The sequence below is a fragment of the Periplaneta americana genome, chromosome 2, assembly GCF_040183065.1.
Source record: "Periplaneta americana isolate PAMFEO1 chromosome 2, P.americana_PAMFEO1_priV1, whole genome shotgun sequence".
Taxonomy (NCBI): domain Eukaryota; kingdom Metazoa; phylum Arthropoda; class Insecta; order Blattodea; family Blattidae; genus Periplaneta; species Periplaneta americana.
The window spans coordinates 185,182,541-185,201,410 of record NC_091118.1 but is presented as its reverse complement, the minus strand read 5'-3'; the positions used below and the strand labels follow the sequence as shown (position 1 = coordinate 185,201,410).

General features: G+C 35.8%; 2 protein-coding genes across 5 annotated transcripts in view; one reads left to right on the top strand and one right to left on the bottom strand.

Moving 5' to 3' along the window:
- Positions 1–5,622: 5,622 nt before the first annotated feature.
- ODA-Dnal1 (Outer dynein arm dynein axonemal light chain 1) lies at positions 5,623–12,798 on the bottom strand. Its single transcript, XM_069819098.1, has 5 exons — positions 12,590–12,798; positions 10,561–10,709; positions 8,505–8,616; positions 6,395–6,575; positions 5,623–6,280 (listed from the first exon to the last, which is right to left on the bottom strand). Exons 1-5 carry the CDS (start codon positions 12,590–12,592, stop codon positions 6,162–6,164), a joined length of 564 nt encoding a protein of 187 aa, XP_069675199.1. The 5' UTR covers positions 12,593–12,798; the 3' UTR covers positions 5,623–6,161.
- Positions 12,799–12,963: 165 nt separating this feature from the next.
- The window catches only part of wrd (Protein phosphatase regulatory B subunit well-rounded), a 309,843-nt gene continuing 303,936 nt past the window's right edge, over positions 12,964–18,870 (top strand). For all 4 annotated transcript variants that reach the window (XM_069819094.1, XM_069819093.1, XM_069819092.1 and 1 more), the window contains exons 1-2: positions 12,964–13,083; positions 13,361–13,429. In XM_069819094.1, the coding sequence (XP_069675195.1) occupies positions 13,057–13,083; positions 13,361–13,429 (96 nt within the window). In that variant the 5' untranslated portion in view covers positions 12,964–13,056. The remainder of the gene's footprint in view (positions 13,084–13,360; positions 13,430–18,870) is intronic.

Sequence of the window (18,870 nt, the reverse complement as noted above, 5' to 3'; positions counted from 1 at the left end):
AGAAAAAAAAAATTTAATTCAATAACACTACCAGGGATGTATGCAAGGGAGGGGTGGGATTACCAGGTTTAATATGTTTTTTAATCCATAATCATTTCCCTTCTCTAATTTTTCACTGTCAGAGTAACAAAATCTACATCGACATGAGGCATAGTCCTCCTACACTTCCTTCAGTATAATCCCTGTGCTTTGTGCTGCGGCACGTTGGAATTACAACAATGCTATCTTTATTATAGAGAGACCTACCACCTAGTACTGACCTTGTAATAAAATGAAGCCTACACAATATGAAACTTAACTTGTGAAACATATTGAAAAGGTCATTTTGACAGTTCTGCAGGATGTTAAATATTGTGCATTGTCGATTTTAAACCCATTTTAAGACTGTTATTCACCCATTCATTAGTTTGAATACTGGCTTTATTTGACAGTTCATATTTTTAATAATAATAATAATAATAATAATAATAATAATAATAATAATAATCAACATTTAAAATACCGATAATGAAATTGTAAACAATTTTAATAATGGCCCCTCCTTGACAAAATTCTGCATATGCCACTGAACACCACAGTAATTTTTAAAGGTATTATTCGCAGAACAGTTCCAGCATCCCACACTAATGCTGGTTCCCCTCCTTTCCCTCTCCTTCCTCTTCCACTACAAATCATCCACACCTGTGGAGTAACGGTCAGCGCGTCTGGCCGCGAAACCAGGTGGCCCGGGTTCGAATCCCGGTTGGGGCAAGTTACCTGGTTGAGGTTTTTTCCGGGGTTTTCCCTCAACCCAATTTGAGCAAATGCTGGGTAACTATCGGTGCTGGACCCCAGACTCATTTCACCGGCATTATCACCATCATATCATTCAGACGCTAAATAACCTGAGATGTTGATACAGCGTCGTAAAATAACCCAATAAAATAAAAAAAAAATCCACTACAAATCACACAACTTGATCCTGCTGCTTGTTCGTACACTCCCCTGTTACACAGATGCTAATCACTGAAAGCTGACAAGACCAGTCGGTACCATTTTAATGTATTCTTCACATAATAGTTGCACTGAATATTTTCACTCGAAAAAAAAAAAAAAAAAGGCATTAAAAATGCGACGATAATGCGATGAAATACGGTATTTTATTTCCACGTAGAAGGAAGAACAACAAGGAGAAAGGGAGAATAGCTACTGAATTAAACAATCGAAACTCATAAAATAAATAATATGTTGTGTACTGGTATATATATAGGCAGGGGCGGCTCGTCCATAAGAGCTGAGCTGCAGCACTCCCTGCTTTGACAGGAAAATAAAAATATTATTTATTTTAATTTTTAGAAGAATTGTTACAGCTTTGATTGGTAAATTGTTTTATATTTCATCTGGCCGGGAATATGTACTATTATCTTATGCATAATCTTTTTGCGCATCGACTGTATTGGAATTGACACTGCATTCAAAGTCGTCCTGGGATCTGCAGGGTGGTCAGCTCATAGAGTGTCTTTTGCATGGTCAGGGGGTAGAGAGGTGAAGGGAAGCAGAGGGAAACTGCTGCTGTTTAAAACCCATATCTCGCTGCAGTGGCTTGCAGAGCCAGGGCACAAGGGATCTTTCCTCTCCTCCCACACCGCTATTGTAATGCTGCGTCAAATGGATTCTCTATTCCCTTGAAACTTAATGACAAAATTTTTATTTTCTTTTCACATACTTATTGTTGTAGAATCTTATCAAGTTAATATAACGAAATTAATATTCTCTTTTGCCTTATTATTACATATATATCCAGCCTCCAGCAGAACCTAATATTTGCCTTAACTCAAAATGATTGCACGAGTAGAATCCTTTTGATATAGCACATAAAATACGAAAGAGACTTCTTTTCCAGTTTTAGAAAATTGTTGACCATCAGTATATCTGAGTGTTGCTTTGGTGTGACGTCTTAATACCGTAACTTAACCAGTGCAAATGTGCAAGCATGAGTGTGTGTGAATATTAATTTTATTTTTCTCAACTTTCCCTTGCAGAGAATATTGATGTAATGAAGTGAAATTAAAGGGTCGTCCGTTACCCGACTTAAATCTTACTTAAGCTTCATCCAGCCGAAATAGTGCATATATGTAAGGAAGTATAACAATGAAATTTACGCTAAGCATTTGTGGTTACGTGGATGTGAACAAAAAAAAAAATCTGTATTTTGTTTTCCTTGCCTCCTCTTCGGTGGTGATGCTGCATGGACTAGGAGTGGTGTGACAGATTTAGGACATTTGCCCCTAAAAAGCAAAATGCACGAATCTTCGCAGTCTCACCTGAAAAATGTTGTTTCATTGGCTATGTTACGCAACTCATACTGCTGTGCAATTAAGTGAAACGAACAGAACAAACATTCTCAAACATAATCAAGAAGTGAGAAAAAATCGTGAAATTATTTTAAAAAAAATATTGATTGTATGCAATTTTGTGGCCAATATGAACTTCCCCTTAGGGGACATGATGAAAAAACGATTCGAAGAACCCTGATGTGTTTCGTGGGTTGCTACAGTTCGTGAGTAATCTAAACGAGCCTCTCAAAAATCATTTGGAACATGCCACTGTTTAAGGTTATTCTAAGACAATTCAGAATGAACTGGTAGATTGTAAGTTGAGTGTCTGCCAATCTGAAATTCAGACTGAAATCGATGGTATTAGTTTTTCTTAGGGATTAGCAAATGGTCCCACAGACATCTCCCAACTAAGTCAGGAAGTTTTGGTTTTTCGATGTGTAGTGCATTTATTTTTGTCCTATACTTATTAGTAATGGTATCAAGAAGTGAAATTTGTATGTACCGAAATCTACTGCAGCTCTCCCAATCCACAAGTTCACGAGCCGCCACTGTATATAGGTAATTATTGTAATTTATTGTACTCTGAAGGATTTTCATTTTTTAAATATAGATGTGAAAGAATTTTCAAAAACATATCTCACATGAATCTTGTCTTTTGTCATATTTGTTACGGGAGAATTCAACTTTGTTGTGAATGAGATCAGTAACGATTTCCAATACAGTTCCCTCCATAATCAGGTATACAATAGATATAAGAAACTACATGCCTATCCACTGTAAAACCTTTGAATCCCATAGAATACGACTTCATCCCTACAAGAGATATATCATTAGCTAGTGGTAATATTTCTTTAGATATTTTAAGATTTTTTAATACATAAGTAACACAACAGACCAGCATTATTTCTTTCAAGCATTTTCATGAACTACAGATAATGTCTTTGTGTATATGGCCATAATTTCGATTGTTTTTACTTAAAAGAGAGATATCAGAGGTATGGGCTAAACATTTGATAATTCACATTTGTCATAAAGTGACATAACCCTGCTACTGACTTTGTTGTGAAATATTCTACATACAGAGTCAAACTTAAGGGATCGGCACTCCTGCCATCTCTCAGTACTAACCACAGTCTAGTATATACAGTCACGAAGCTTGAGTTGTGAGGGTGCTAGGAACAATAGATTGTGCCGGTACTATTTTGCATTGTCTGTAATGAGGCGATATTAGCGATCCTAATGGTTAGCAACTATATGGATGCATATTTGCTATGTATTGAGCTTCGTAACTGTATATAGTAGACTGTGACTATACCTAAGTCATTGTAACTATGCACTTGACAGTTTTTATTTGTGTTGGCAACCATTCCCGTGAAAAAATAGAAGGATACTGTGTGGTAGCCTTGTGAACCAATCAGAATGTAGCATTTTCTATCAGCTGCTGCTGCATTTTTGTGTGTGTTATAATTTGGGTCAATGTTACTTATGTCCCACCCACTATAGAGACATAGGCCAATTTTACACATATTTAGTATAACTTGTTGCTTCTTTGACAGGTTAGGTTTGGTTAGTTTAGGTTTTTGTTATAGCCTACCTTGCATATACGATTATAGCACAACATTGGCAGTGATAAAAGTGAAATATTCGTTCAGTGGGCGTTGGATACTCTACATTCACCATAATTTGTAGTGCTGCTGTGAAGTGTCGCAAAAAAGACGTTCAGAGATTTATAACTTAATTTAACAACAAAATGTTTGTATAGTTATGTGTAGTCTCTGGAAATTGCTGCTAAAACTTTCGTAAACACATAGAGGTATTTTACAATGCATGTTGATTTTTCCGGTAAGTCAGTTATCAAGTACTATGAGTAATATATTTAATTTAATTTTCAATCACATGACTTATCATTATTACACATATTAACATTTGCTAATACATGTTAATTATAAAAGGAACATATGAACCGTTTTAAATCTTGCGTACACTACTTTTAACACTTGAATATAAGTAATTGATTAACTAGCGGACTTACTCGTGTTAATTATGTAAGTCTGTGCGGCTTACAGCTGTTTCAGTGCTTCATCACACCATCCTCAGAGCCTACTATGTAGATCTCGGCGTCATCTCAAACTTCTCTGCCTGTTGTGTGGGTGCGTTTGATTGTTGAAAAGTGGAGTCAAATAGTGTGTGTGTACTGAAATTGATCTGTGTGTTGAGAATTTGATCTGGGTGTGTTTTAGTGTGTTTGTATATTTCGTAAATTCGGACATGGAAATCCTACACATACAACCCAAGAACCAAAAACTCAACACACTAGAACAATACGAAATATACAAACACACTAAAACACACCCAGATCAAATTCTCAACACACAGATCAATTTCAGTACACACACACACTATTTGACTCTACTTTTCAACAATCAAACGCACCCACACAACAGGCAGAGAAGTTCGAGATGACGTCGAGATCTAGTAGGCTCTGAGGATGGTGTGATGAAGCACCGAAACAGCTGTAAGCTTCACAGATTTACATAATTAACACGAGTAAGTCTGCTAGTTAATCAATTACGAACATATGAACATTTTTGCCTATTATGGCATCATCAGATACATGGTTATTACTATCTAAATATAGATTACATAGTGGAATCGTGTTCACTCATGTAGTGAATCATCAATTTTATGTGTATAACAGTAAGATGTTAAGTCACGAGTTTTATGTAATATGTGCTTAATATAAACTGATATATTAGCAAATGTTAATATATTTTGTAATAGTGATAAATCATATGATTGAAAATTAAATTAAATATATTATTCATAATACATAAAGATATGTTTCAATGAGGAAAATGCGTTGCTGTACTGCGTATCCAACCATAGACAGTTGATCAACTGAGATTGACATTGTAAAGTGCTTGTGTGATGCATCAGTTAATAAGGAAAACCCATGCATTGTATCCTTGGCCGACCTTCAAGCAAACCTATGTTGCTAGTATCGTCTTTTTTTCTTCACAGGACTACTGATTTAATAAACATGACCCACTAATGTAATAACTAAACCACCTGAAATAAAAAGTACCTGTAATTTAAAAAAAAATTGAAACTGACTATATTTACATGAACTTCTTTGTTTGTTTTTAGGTCGACTATCCATTCTCCAAAGGTTTTCCACATAATTAGTATGTACAGTATGTGTGTTGCTTGTTTTCTCAAAAAAACAAATACAAATAAAATAAATTCATTCTTTCAAATGTACATTACAATTAGTAAAATACAATAAATAAAAACAATATAAAACTAATTTCCACACAATGTGTATTCTCATAGTGTAATAATTATATTGTCTTTGTATGTTACATTTTTTAATCAACAAATTCATGAACCTCCAATTAAATTTCCTATATGAACTAATGAAGATTACAGAATTAGCCTTCAAATTAGCATGGCTTCCTTTGGCTGACGGTCCCAAGTCATAGATTTATCGCACATAAATAACCTTGTTACTTAATGACAGAACTTCTGAAAAAATTTTAATGCTTGTGAGTTTATGTATGTATGTGAGAACATTGAGCTCTCTGACATTTTGAAAAAATCTAACATTCATGAAAAAATACTGAAGACTTCCAAATTCGTGACAAACTTGTAGAAAGAAGAGAAATGGATTAAAAGTATTAGGTATCTAAGGGTGTACAAAAAGCCATTTATTATGGCTTCTCTCTTAACCATAATAATAGTGAATAAACTTGTCTTGAATTACATGTAAAACTTTATGTAAAGAAGTAGGCCTAATCATTTTAATAACATCAACAAAACATACACAGTATCAACTGAATGCTTTTATTCTTGAACCTCTTCCCTGATAACCGGTTCTCCATCCAACTTCTTCAGGTTTGGGAGTCGTTTACAAGCTTCTGCCTTCCATGTAGCTTCATCCAGACTGTCATACAGTGGGTTCCCTATGTGATAAATACACTATAAATTAGGCTATTGGGAGGTATTGCCAGCTATTTGTGCATGTATTACAAATAATATCAAATGTATTCAAACATGTCTTTACATTATCAACGAACCTACAAAAAGCAAATCTTCGAGACTTGGTATATCTTGCAGTTTGTTAAATTCTGCCCAGTCCTTAACGAGATTGTTTGACATATATAGCACTTTCAACTTCTTTAAAACACCGACACCTTTCACTTTTTCAATTAAATTGTATGAAATCCACAGTTCTTCTAAAGTTTCTCCTATTCCTTCCTGGAAAATAAACAAGCAGTTCTGATTCAGCCTGGAGGATTCATTTACTTCAATTCTACAGAATAAATTAGATAACTTTTATTTACTCTAATATAAACCACCATAAAATCACATTGACCATAGAAAGAATATGGGTAAGATGATCAGTGGCGGCTCCTGCATATTTCTTAAGAGGAGGAAAGAAGTTAACAGCACGAAATGGCACCTTCTTGAATGAAACATGCTACAAATTAGCCTACATGCATACATGTAAGACCAGGTAGTGTTGGGGTTGGCCTTCCCTTCTGTATAGCTATAATCTGTTCTTGTAAACTGAGTTTCCTAAATTGTCCAAAATATATTATGTTTTCACTTCCATTCATTGTTGAATAATTGCGCAACTTAACAATTACAAGGAAATTCACAACCTTGTAGCATTTTTCGAGCACACTACAGCATCACACGTGTTGGAAGAGACTAGCTACTAACTCGTAACCGGAACCGTTTTACGGAAATGGAAATGGGAATGGGAAGTAATCTGAGGAAAGCGAGAACACTGCACCCACCCACGTGGACTGTGTTGCCACATGTACATTTTACAAGTTCAGTATCACATGCTTTTGAACAATGTCAGTTCTTGTAAAGTCATACTATCATTATTGTTCAAAGCTGCTAGTGGCCAATTAATTTTTTATGTTAAAAATGATGTAGTTTGGAGTACCTACTTTCAGTTTCAAATATATTTGTACAAAACTGACAACTTGGCTGTTGCCCTGTCTAGTAAACAATGAATAGAAGTGAATTTCAGGGGCCAACTACGTAGAACTACTTCCTCTTTGTTTTACATAAACCCGACTTTAACTTTGAAATATCCACGAAAGTTTCAAACCATGAATAGTAGCCTATATAAAGTGCAATGAATATTTTTGATTTATAATTAAAAAAAAAAGTTTATATGGTTGCGTTAAAACTGTTTTTGTTGTGTCTCCTCCTAGATGTGTTATAGTCCAGTTGAATGCAACATCGTTAGGTGGCAGCGGTAGCGAGCTTGCTGCACGACCAGTCGGTTTCTATTTCCCGCCCATGACTGATTCAGAGGAGGATCTCCTCCCTCTCCATTCATTTACTTGCTTTAAAACTCTGCTTCTTTCTCTGGCCACTAGTGCGCTGTTGTCTATGTGTGTTAACTGCAGTAGAGGAGGAATGGAGTGCCTTTCCTCCATACAGACAATCTCGCATTTTTCTCACAGTTTTCTAGCAGCGCATGAGTGCGCGTCGTTTAAAACTCTATCAACCGAGTTTTTCTTATAGCTGTGAACTTAAAAATTATCGAATCTTCCTCGAATTTCAAGGCACATATTTTATTTGGTATTTACTTTCAAAAGAAGAAAATGTGAGGAGGGCGTTCCTCCCTTCCCTCCCCCGAGGAATCGCCACTGAAGATGATCTTTTTCGATCAAAATAAATACGGAACACTTAATGTGTAGTTTTGGTCAGAATATGATTTGTTATTTTTTCTCCCTCTTCTCCCAACATTAGAAAAATCTCATAATATCTCATTGTTTAGTCGAACTCGTGAAGTATGTACATGGTGGATCACAAAAATGTAGACCAACTCCATTGTACCACGTGAAAGCGTTTATTGTTGGCCTACATTTTACTCATTCCATTGTAGAAAAAGTATGAAGTAATTAACAAACTTACTCATTGTTGGGTTCATATCATCACGTGTTCATTGTTGCCATTCAGTCTGCCTCTGCAATTACCAACAACAAACACTTTTTCCTCGCATTTTTTATTCTCAGAAATTCTCTATCAAAATGGTACTTAAAATTGAACCCCAAACCATGCACATACTGTGCTTGTGCCAGTGCAAAAATATGTGCAATTTATTATTGCTTTACGCAAATGAAAGTAAAAGCATTATCAGTAAAAGTGAAGCACAGTTACCAAACCAGAGAAATTTTTTATAAAGTTCCTTCCCACTGACAAAATCTTGAGGTTTTTCAAGCTGCTGATACCAGCTATCTTTTCAATCATATTAGTAGAAAGTGATAATTTTCTGTAACAAAAGAAATATTTAATTATACGCGAACAATACTACTTCAGGTATTTTGATATAAAGAACATTTGCCAGAAACAGGTTTCACCCAAGTAAATGCTATCAACCTTTTACTGTTATTGATCCAACGCGATTGTCAGTGAAATAGTGTGTATATTTCCTCTAGATTCAATGTGGGAAGGTTTTGTGTTGCATAGTATGGACAGATAACATAGGTTGAAGATATGTCACGGTTAGTCCATTAGTATACAGCTGACTTCCATTGAGTGCAGTACACATTAGAACAGTGAACCTTAATTTATGATACATGTAACTTAGGAAAAAATCGTACAAAAAGTATTATGCTATATTTTTCTACGGAAATATCATGGTATTCAACAACTATCTGATATACAACAACCAGAATTTAGTGAAAAAAGTGAGAGAAATGAGCAGTGTTCGAAATGGACTGGAATGGACCAGAATGGTGTTCTAGTTCGTGAATTTCAGGAATCTTTCCATTCTGTCTCTACAGTTCGTCCCAGTTCGTTTTAATCTGGTGTTAATTTTATGTGATATTTGAATACATTTTTCAATCAAGTGTGAATTAAATTGTTGAAAATACTGACAACTGCACTGTCAGTACTGCTTTATTGTGTGTGTGTGTGCGTACTGATGTTATTGAGGTTCTGAACAATAGTGTAGCATTAATGAAATTAAAAGGACCAGGACTCAGCAACACTTTATCACTCCATTTCGAGCTATTGATCAGATGTCACTGCTAGGCAGAGAGTGTAATTTTTATTGTTTAAACTGCGACCTGAGTGCCCATTTGAAAGACTTCGCGAAACATATGGTTTTTCTCCGTTCCATTACTCTTTCATCGTATGATGACGCAGAATATCTGCATGGAAATATCATATGTACTTCGGTACATTAAAATAATATATATGATATGCGTAAATCACTTCGTGATTTAAGATGGCGCTTATTCCGTCGGATCCCGGCCAACTAGTCACTCATATCGAGTGCACCTCAGCACATGTGTGGACTTCGGTCCTGCGTTCATAGACATCTATGACGTAGTGCAGAGGGCGGCCACTAGAGGGAACCCAAGAGTTGGAGCTTAATCTGAGACGATTCTAACCTGCGTCGGGGTTGTATCCGGTGTGGCTTAGTGGATAAAGCATCAGCACGTAGAGCTGGAAACCCGGGTTCAAATCCCGGCGCTGGAGAGAATTTTTCTCCGTTCCATTACTCTTTCATCATATGGTTATAAGTTAGAGCAGGAAATTCTTTTTCTCTAGTAGTAGTAGTAGTAGTAGTAGTAGTAGTAATATTAATGATAATAATAATAATAATAGTAATAATAATAATAATAATAATATACACATCTAAGTAAATTATTAAAGCTATATGTGCATTTTATTCGATATATTTCTTTTCAGCTGACTACTGTCCATTGTTTCTATTTGTATAAATATAAATAAATATATAATGGTAATACTTGGCGTCATCTCACTGGTCATTAATTTCGTCGTGGCCACCACTGTGTCCATGAAAATAACAGTATGTTCTGGTTTGTGAAAATGTCCAGTTCGAGCCGTGGAAATTGGCTCATTTTTAAATAAAAAAGCATAAATACTGTAGTGTTCCAACCAAAGAAAAACTCGATGGCTTGGGCTATAGGTTAGAAGAGTCTCCCACGAAATCGTCAAGAAAGTTTGCTAAACAGGCAGATGTATCCAAGATATCAGTCATTCATAATTCTAATGAAATGGACCACGTGTGTATTAGAGAGGATGATCGGCAGTGCAGCACATCTATAATGTAATTTATAAATACCGAGATTTTATTGCTGAAAGCTGATGCACTGAAATCACCAGTAAGCGAGCTATATTATGTGAAACCTGTTTCTAGACGTATATTCGTTAATAACAGACACATGATATAAACATAACTTACTCGCATTTGGTTAATACAGCCAATGAATTGTCCATCTTTTCAATAGGTGGCCACTGAAAATATAGAAGAACTTCTGTAGCTTCAGCTGGATTTATTCCAGTTTTTTCTTCCCATCTCTTTAAAGCATCCTTCATTGTTGTAGCTTTAGACTGTCAATGCGAAAGTAAATTAACTTAAAATGCAATTCCACACTCACAATTTGATATAGGCCTAATTTTTTTCTATTTTCCTAATGTATCAGAATATGAATATATGGTAGTAAATGATTTAAATTTAAAATTTTACTCAATTAGAATAATTTATAGTACTGTAATGGTACTATGGAAAACATAGACTTAATTAGGCCTATATCTCGGTATTTACTCAAGGCATTTCAGAAATATTCATAAAAAGTACCGGTAAGTATGATGGGGTGGATAATGATCAGAATAATAACTGTAAATAACAGTGGACTTATCAAGTAAGTTATTAAATTTCATAGATGCGACTTGCCATAGATTCCGTGAAAGGACTTGTTTTAGTGAAATTTAATTTAAAAAATTTTATGTGCAAACATAGCCTATATTCGACTATTTGTACAGTAACAAGGAAAAAGATAAATTAGGTCTAGTGATAAAAATGCATAGGCCCTAAGTCATAAAAGTGATATAAATAGCGAAGTTGGTAGAAGGATGAGAGGAATGTGTCAGCATTTTCACATTTCAGATTATGGTAACCCTAAGAAGATCCTCTTAGGACTTTCTCAGCTCAAGATTTGTGAAGAGGCTAGTTCTTTTCAAAGGACAAAAAAATATTGTTTCCAAATTATGACTTCCCTTACTTCACAAAATTCTAAGCTGGTCTGTGGTGCAGACTTTCTTCAGATGACGTGCCTCTTTTAACCAAAATTTCTATTGAAGGACTTTCAGTGACTGAATGTCAGGAAGTCTAAAAGCTACAGAACAGCTATGTATCAGTACCAAGTGAGTTATACTGTATAAACCTATACATTACAAGGGAAATTACCGGTAGGTATCTAAGATTTTAAAATTTCTTAAGGAAATTCAATCAACATACAGGTAACAAAATTAATATGATTTTATTATTATATCATAATGATTATCAGAGTATATCATTACATTTTTTGTTACTTCGCTTTAAACTTAGTAGACTACATAGTAAATTGAGGATTACTCACTCCCCCTCCCCCGCCTCGTCATAAAAATTCCTGGCAAAATCTCTGTCAATTGCCGTTATACACTACAAAAAATGTTGACATTATGGTTTTACATTTTGGAAGTGTTAAATATTGTGCGAGATTTTTTTGAGTTTTTGCAATGTCGTAAGTAACATACAGAAACATTCAACATTTCGGAGTTACGCATCTGTATCGGTTTCTGATAATGGGGCAAAAACGTAGTTCCGAAACGTTGGATATTTCTGCGTTTTTGACACAGTGTGATTCTAAAGTCTCGCATCAATATTGTCGGTTATTTGTAGGGCCTAATGTCCAGATAAAGAAACGGTTTAGATTTTTAATAGGTATAATATAATTTCTGCAGTGCTTGGGAAAAGCGACATAGTCAGTTTCCACAAACCTTTTTTGATAATTTATTGACAACTTACGGAACATCTGCTTGGAAAAAAATACATATTAAGTATTCCTCCCATTATAATAATTCATACAGAAAAAAATCAAATCGACATAAACCAGTTGTCAATAAATTATCAAAACAGGTGTGTGGAAACTGACTTATGTTACTTTTCCCGAGCACTGCAGATTTATTGGGGCGCGCTTCCGAAGAGGGACAGCGGCATTTCCCCTAAGGTTAGAGCTCAGTTTAGGTGTGTGTGTATTAATCGAAAAAAATGTTCGGAAGCGCGCCCATTCTCACAATTTGTTTACTGTTTACATTTCTTTACGTTTCTATCAATGAAATTAATTATTTTATAGGTTCGCTCATTTAAAAAAATGTACATGTGTAATGTCGAAATATCTTACAAATACAAATTGCAAAACAACCTATACAATTTTTTTCATTACTCCTACCATAATCACGTCAATTTCTTTGTCCTCTTTTCAGTTTGAAACGGTGGAAGAAATTATTCGTGTTCTTGATTGCGGATTGTTTGTTGCCAGGGCAACGGAAAAATTTTGTTACAATCCAGGGAGATATCAGAACTTAGGTTAAAATGGAACGAACCTTTAATGGTAAACAATTTATTACGACTACTAAGACTTCTTATGAAATATGACACGTGCAAAATACATGAATCTCCATAAGGCAGATTTATTTACAAATAAGGGATAGGCAAACCGCATTATCGAATTAATGCTTTTCTATAACATGGCTGCATCTCTAAGCCATTTTTGTTCTTCTTTTTTATATAAAAAGTTATTACTCCTCAAATTCGTGACCTCTTAGATATGGCCACGTGATCGAAGTCAACCAATGGTGGTGAACTTTAAGATTGTAAGTGGTGGACTTGTGTCTTGATGTTATAAAACATAGAAAAATGCCCAATAAACCGAAAAAGGAAAAGGTATGTAACACTTCTTCGGTGCAGAATAATTAGTGGATTCGCAAAATTTCAGTGTATAATGGTATTATTTAATAAATATGAAGGTAGAGTGCAAATTCATTGTGGGAAAATGAGGGTGTAACGTTTGACGCCGTGTCGTGTTCGGCTTCGGGAATGTATGTAACCTCTCTTGTATCTTTCCTTATTTAGCAGAAAATTATAATACATGAAAAATGCAGCTTTAGCAGCAGTTAAGCGAGAAGTATGTAATTGCTAAGCATTTATACTCTGGTTTCAGGAGCCAACAAAAAACAAGACAGGAAATGGGAAGAATGGTGGGAAAGAAAACTCCGATAGTGGCGATGAGGTAAGATAAATGGTGTTTATTTAAACAGATATATTGAACGCTTATCTCAAAATATTATATATTTTATTAATTATAGTTCAGTTGGATGAAATGTTGTGCTTTAATGACACTTGCATACATTACATATTATTTTAAAAGTTGTTACACAAATTAACTTTCAACTTAACCTAACTTTTTCATGTTTTTCGACAAACATTGATATTTTAAGTCGGATCTTATGCAGAGTATGTGTTGGATGCGTATAATTATAATTCCTTTTCACACTACGTTGATGATATCCCTGACATAGTGACAGAATAGTACAGAATATTATTTCTCAGATGTAGAATTTATTAAAAATAGCAATTATGGTAATATTTTGTGAGAGATACCCAGTAGCTTTTGAAATATCGAAATTACCGCTTTACTTACTGCTAAATATTAGATAGGGTATAAGACATGCTAGTAATAGAAATTTAGGTCTCATTTTGAAAAGTAGCTCATGACAAGTGAAATAAGAGTGACATATACCATAGATTTAAAACTTCCACATCATTTTCAAGTTTACTTCTGTTCAGTTTCTGATGTAATTAAACTGTACTTAGGCAGTGCTTTTCAGTGTATCGTAAATATGAAGTATGTCCTTCGATGTGCTCGGAGAAACACATCTAGATGTTGCGATGTGGTTTTTGGCTAGTCTTGAAACTTTGAATAGTTCAGAGAAATTATTTGAGAATTCAGCTTACTTTAATTAAACATATTTGATTATTTCTTTAACAAGAGGCTATTACCAAAAAACGAGCGATATCTCTTATTGCAGAGCTGAAATATGAAATTCGCTTACCAAGCGTTACATGTGAATATGATGTACGATTTCAGAATGTTTCTTATAATAGGGCCTAGGCATATAGGCTACTGTCAAAATAAGAGATTAATGAATATAGTTTAATGACATATTTTTAGGTGATGCACTACTTATTGGATTGTTATTTTAATTAGCCTACTTATGTAGATGATCAATTAGGAAAAAAAATAAGCCTTATGTACGTCTACTTTTAGATGGAGCAATAAACAAATAAAGAATAAAGTGACATCTACAGTGCCTTTTGCTGTCGAATTGCATGGCGATAGCAAGCATTGATAACCGATCGCCCGCTGTGGGACTGATTGAATGACTCCCGCTCCTATGAAGGGGAGGGGATTCAAGTCGGCTGTAGTGTCGGGAGCTCGGTTATCAACTGTTGCTATCGTCTGCTGCCGTGCAGCATGCAACTAGACAGCGAAAGGCACTGTATATAAATGATTATGCATATTCAGACTGCCTTAATGTAAATTTGTTTTTTTTTCCTTCACCTATAAAATAAGCATTAAATTTTCGGTCCTACTAAAAATAATGGGGCGGCCGGATAGCTCAGTTGGTAGAGCAGCTGGCTACGGACTGGAAGGTCCGGGGTTCGATCCCAGGTGGTGGCAGGATTTTTTCTCGTTGCCAAACTTTCAGAATGGCCCCCGAGGTTCACTCAGCCTCCTATAAAATTGAGTACCGGGTCTATCCCGGGGATAAAAGGCGGTCAGAGCGTGGTGCTGACCACACCACCTCATTCTAGTGCCGAGGTCATGGAAAGCATGGGGCTCTACCTCCATGCCCCCCAAGTGCCTTCATGGCATGTTACGGGGATACCTTTACCTTTTTACGTTTACCTTTACTAAAAATAATGATGGTTATAGACTCGAAATTATACGATTTGGTATCATTTTTTAAGATTTGTTTCCAATAGATCCTTTGCTTACACAGTATACACTATTAATCCTAATGTATGGCAGTTACGACAATGGCCAGAATTCCTGAGATTAATTGCTTATTGAGGTGATGTAGTATTTCTAGCAGATTGTCAGGTTTACTATTTTTGGATATGAAATACAGAAGATTCTGTTCAATGTTTCCTGGTTCTTCGATATATTTGCCACAGAGGAATGTGTTTGAAAAGTGAAACTATAGAGAGGCTCTTCTGTGACTAGTTGGCAATTTTCTCACTTGCTACAAATGTTAGTGTGCCATATTTTTATATACGAGGTCTAGACAGGAGTGACGGGGTTTTCACTGTGCGCTGATGGTGCATGTGCGGTGGGGAACAAACAGTGGAGAGTCGCAGTGATACAACCGTACAACTATTTTAAAAAGTGTCCTACTTACCAACTTTATTGATGGAGGTGCTGAAACTGGCCGCCTTCGTTGTCTACACATTTTTGCCACTTCTTTATGAAATGTCCCATAACTCGCTTTAGTTCTGCTAGATTAATGCTGTTAATTTCATGATGGATAATACATTTCAGTTCTTCCAGTACTTCGTCATGGTGGAATGAATGGAAGAAAGAGAGAGGGAAATGGGAAGAGAAACTTTAAAAGTACGCGAAAACATGTCCTTACAAGGGAGTTGGGACTGTGAAAAACTGAATATGTGAGCTCCAAGCCTGTTGGCCACTTGTCTCACTTCGGATTTCACTGCTCCACTGAAGGAGCTCTAGAAAATTTTGAAGGGGAAAACCGAATGAATAATATCAGGTTCCTCGGCACTCCAATAACGATTGTTTTGTGAACATACAACCATGGAGGTGGAACCATGCCTCGTTTAAGAAAAATATTAAATGTGGGTTTATTAGTTCGTTATGAATATTATTCATGGATGGAGAATAAGGACAAATAATGAGATAAATCAGTTGTATAAGAGATCTAATATAGTAACACAGATAAAAGTTGAAAGAATAGAATAGGTTGGACATATGATCAGAATGGATGGTGGCAGAACGATTAAAAAGATTTTTGATGGAAATCCAGGAGGGAGAAGATACAGAGGAAGGCTGAGGTTAAGGTGATTGGACTGTCTGGAGGAGGATCTGCGAAGGGTGGGAGTTAGAAGGCAGGAAGTGGTGGGAGGAAGAAGGCAGAAAATAGAGAGGAATGGGCTGTCATCGTTAAGGAGGCACTAGCTAAACTTCAAGACCTGCACGCCAGTAGAAGAAGAAGTTATATTATTCAGCATACACTCACAAAACTGGAGAAAACCGTAACATATTCAGACATATAAAGAATGTGTTAATGTTATGTTTTATTTAATGACGCTCACAACTGCAGAGGTTATATCAGCGTCGCCGGATGTGCTGGAATTTTGTCCTGCAGGAGTTCTTTTACATGCCAGTAAATCTACTGACATGAGCCTGCTGCATTTAAGCACACTTAAATGCCATTGACCTGGCCCGGAATCGAACCCACAACCTTGGGAATATTAGGCCAGCGCTATACCAACTCGCCAACCAGGTTGACTTGACATACAAAGAGAGAGAGAAAAAAACTGTTACTGCAAAGTCTGTCCAATTGTTAGCATATGCTGATGATGTGGATATTATTGGCAGATCATATACTGCGATGGCGGATACCTTTCTTGCTCTGGCCGGTAGTGCAAAAAGAATGGGATTAACTATTAATGAAAAAAAAAAAAAAAAAAAATATATGACTTCAGACAAAAGATATGCTAATATACCTGAAATACACATAGAGAGTTATGTCTTTGAAAAAGTGGAGTCCTTTACTTACCTGTGATCCATAGTACAGAATATGAATAATGATATCACACAGGAAATAAAACAGCGTATAACAGTGGTGAACAAATGTAACTTTGGATTGTTACACCACATGGAATGCCATGTTCTACTGAGATCTATAAAGGTACAGATCTATAAACTCTGATAAGAGCAGTTCTCACTTACGCATCTGAAACATGAACTATTAGCAAAACAAATGAGTATGATCTTCTCTGTTTTGAGAGGAAGATACTAAGAAGGGTTTATGGACCAATAAGTATGTGAGAATGTGGAGAAAGAGGTGCAACCAAAAGCTGTATACACTCTTTAAGAATCCTGATCTCCGTAAATACATCAAGTTATCCAAATTGAGGTGGGCAGGACATCTAATGAGGATGAAGTATGAAGAAATTCCAAGGAAATAATGACACTACAAATGGGTGACCAGAGGGGAGAGGAAGGCCAAGATTGCTGTGGATGGGTGGAGTGAATGGGGATGCTGTATCATTAATAATGAGGAACTGGAGAATGATTGCATTGGATTGGGTCAGGTGGAGGAGAGTTCTTGAGGGGGCACAGATTCAGAGATGAATTGCAGCACTATGGATGATGATCCGCTCACAAAATGCGCGCCTATGTGCAGGATCACACGACTGAAGTGCATGTGTCTTAGTTATTTTATACAGCTGTAACATTAATAATTTAGTAGCTTTTTGCATAGAGTTGTAAGAAATTCGTACATGTTGCGAAAGGCGTCTAAGTGATTTTCTAGGAGACTGTTCAATTGATGACCAATGTCATTTAATGTTTCTTCTGTGAGAACTCTATGGTGTCTGTTTTGTTTCTTAATGCTGAACACGTCCCGTTGCCTGAAATTGAATAAGATTATGGATTGTTGTACTTGATGGAATTTTTACACCCGGGAATCATGTTTCAAACCACCTTTGGACTTGACTGGCAGACTTCGTTAACACATATGAATCATAAATATGTACACATTCAGTTGAAAACATTTGATTAGCCGTTATACAGTTTAGCTACACTTATTCAAACTTTCACTTTAAATATACAAGAAAACACCGTATAATACACTGTATGTACTGTCACCTGCCAGTTACTTGGAGACTGATTCATTAACTTTGACACAAGCCAGGACGAATACGTGCAGGCTTGCATCATCTTTATGGAAACTTATGTGGTTGTATCACTGCAACTTTACACTGTCTGTTCCCCACTGTGAGTGCGTCTGCAGCACACAGTGAAAATCCTTTGTATATATAATACAGATTGTAGGGATATGTTGTGGGTTTTGCGAGTTTCTTGTCATGCGTGTTTTCCACTCTTCATCTCATTGTTTGAGACTGGCTGTTTTAATTTTCCTGTTAGATGTTTTAATAATACCAGTAGATTTGATTCTGGAATAGAATGTGTATTAATGACAGTTTATTTCGTTCTTCAATTTTTTGACAGTTCATTTAGTTCTTCAATTTTTTAACTTAATTTTCCCTGAATTTCACAGTAGCTGGGTTTTAACCAGGGATGCCAAACATGTTCTTCCTAGAACGTAAACATTACCATCCCTACTTTCTCCATCTCCTGTCCACAAATCTGTTTAGTCAGTACCTATAGAGTGTAAACATTCAGTTGTGAGCAATTTACAGAATATTTGAAAATGGCACTGTCTAAAGGACCAAGCTACAGTTTCGGGAAGGAATAGGAATATGGTTATTTTGTTGTTGAAGAAGATAGGCCTAATAAAGCTAATTTTCTATTATGTTCTGTTCAATATATAATAGGCCTATAAGACGATATTATTTCAATCTACCCATGGTAAAGATGGGGGGGGGGGAGGAACAAACTTACAAGTACATACGTAATTACGT

Bases quoted from the DNA above. Each gene is read 5' to 3' on its own strand.
- ODA-Dnal1 (XM_069819098.1), bottom strand. The intron at 8,617-10,560 runs GTAAGTTATGTT...CTTTTGTTACAG, and splicing joins GCTGTATTAACCAAATGCGA to AAAATTATCACTTTCTACTA. The intron at 6,281-6,394 runs GTTCGTTGATAA...TTTATCACATAG, and splicing joins CGAAGATTTGCTTTTTGTAG to GGAACCCACTGTATGACAGT.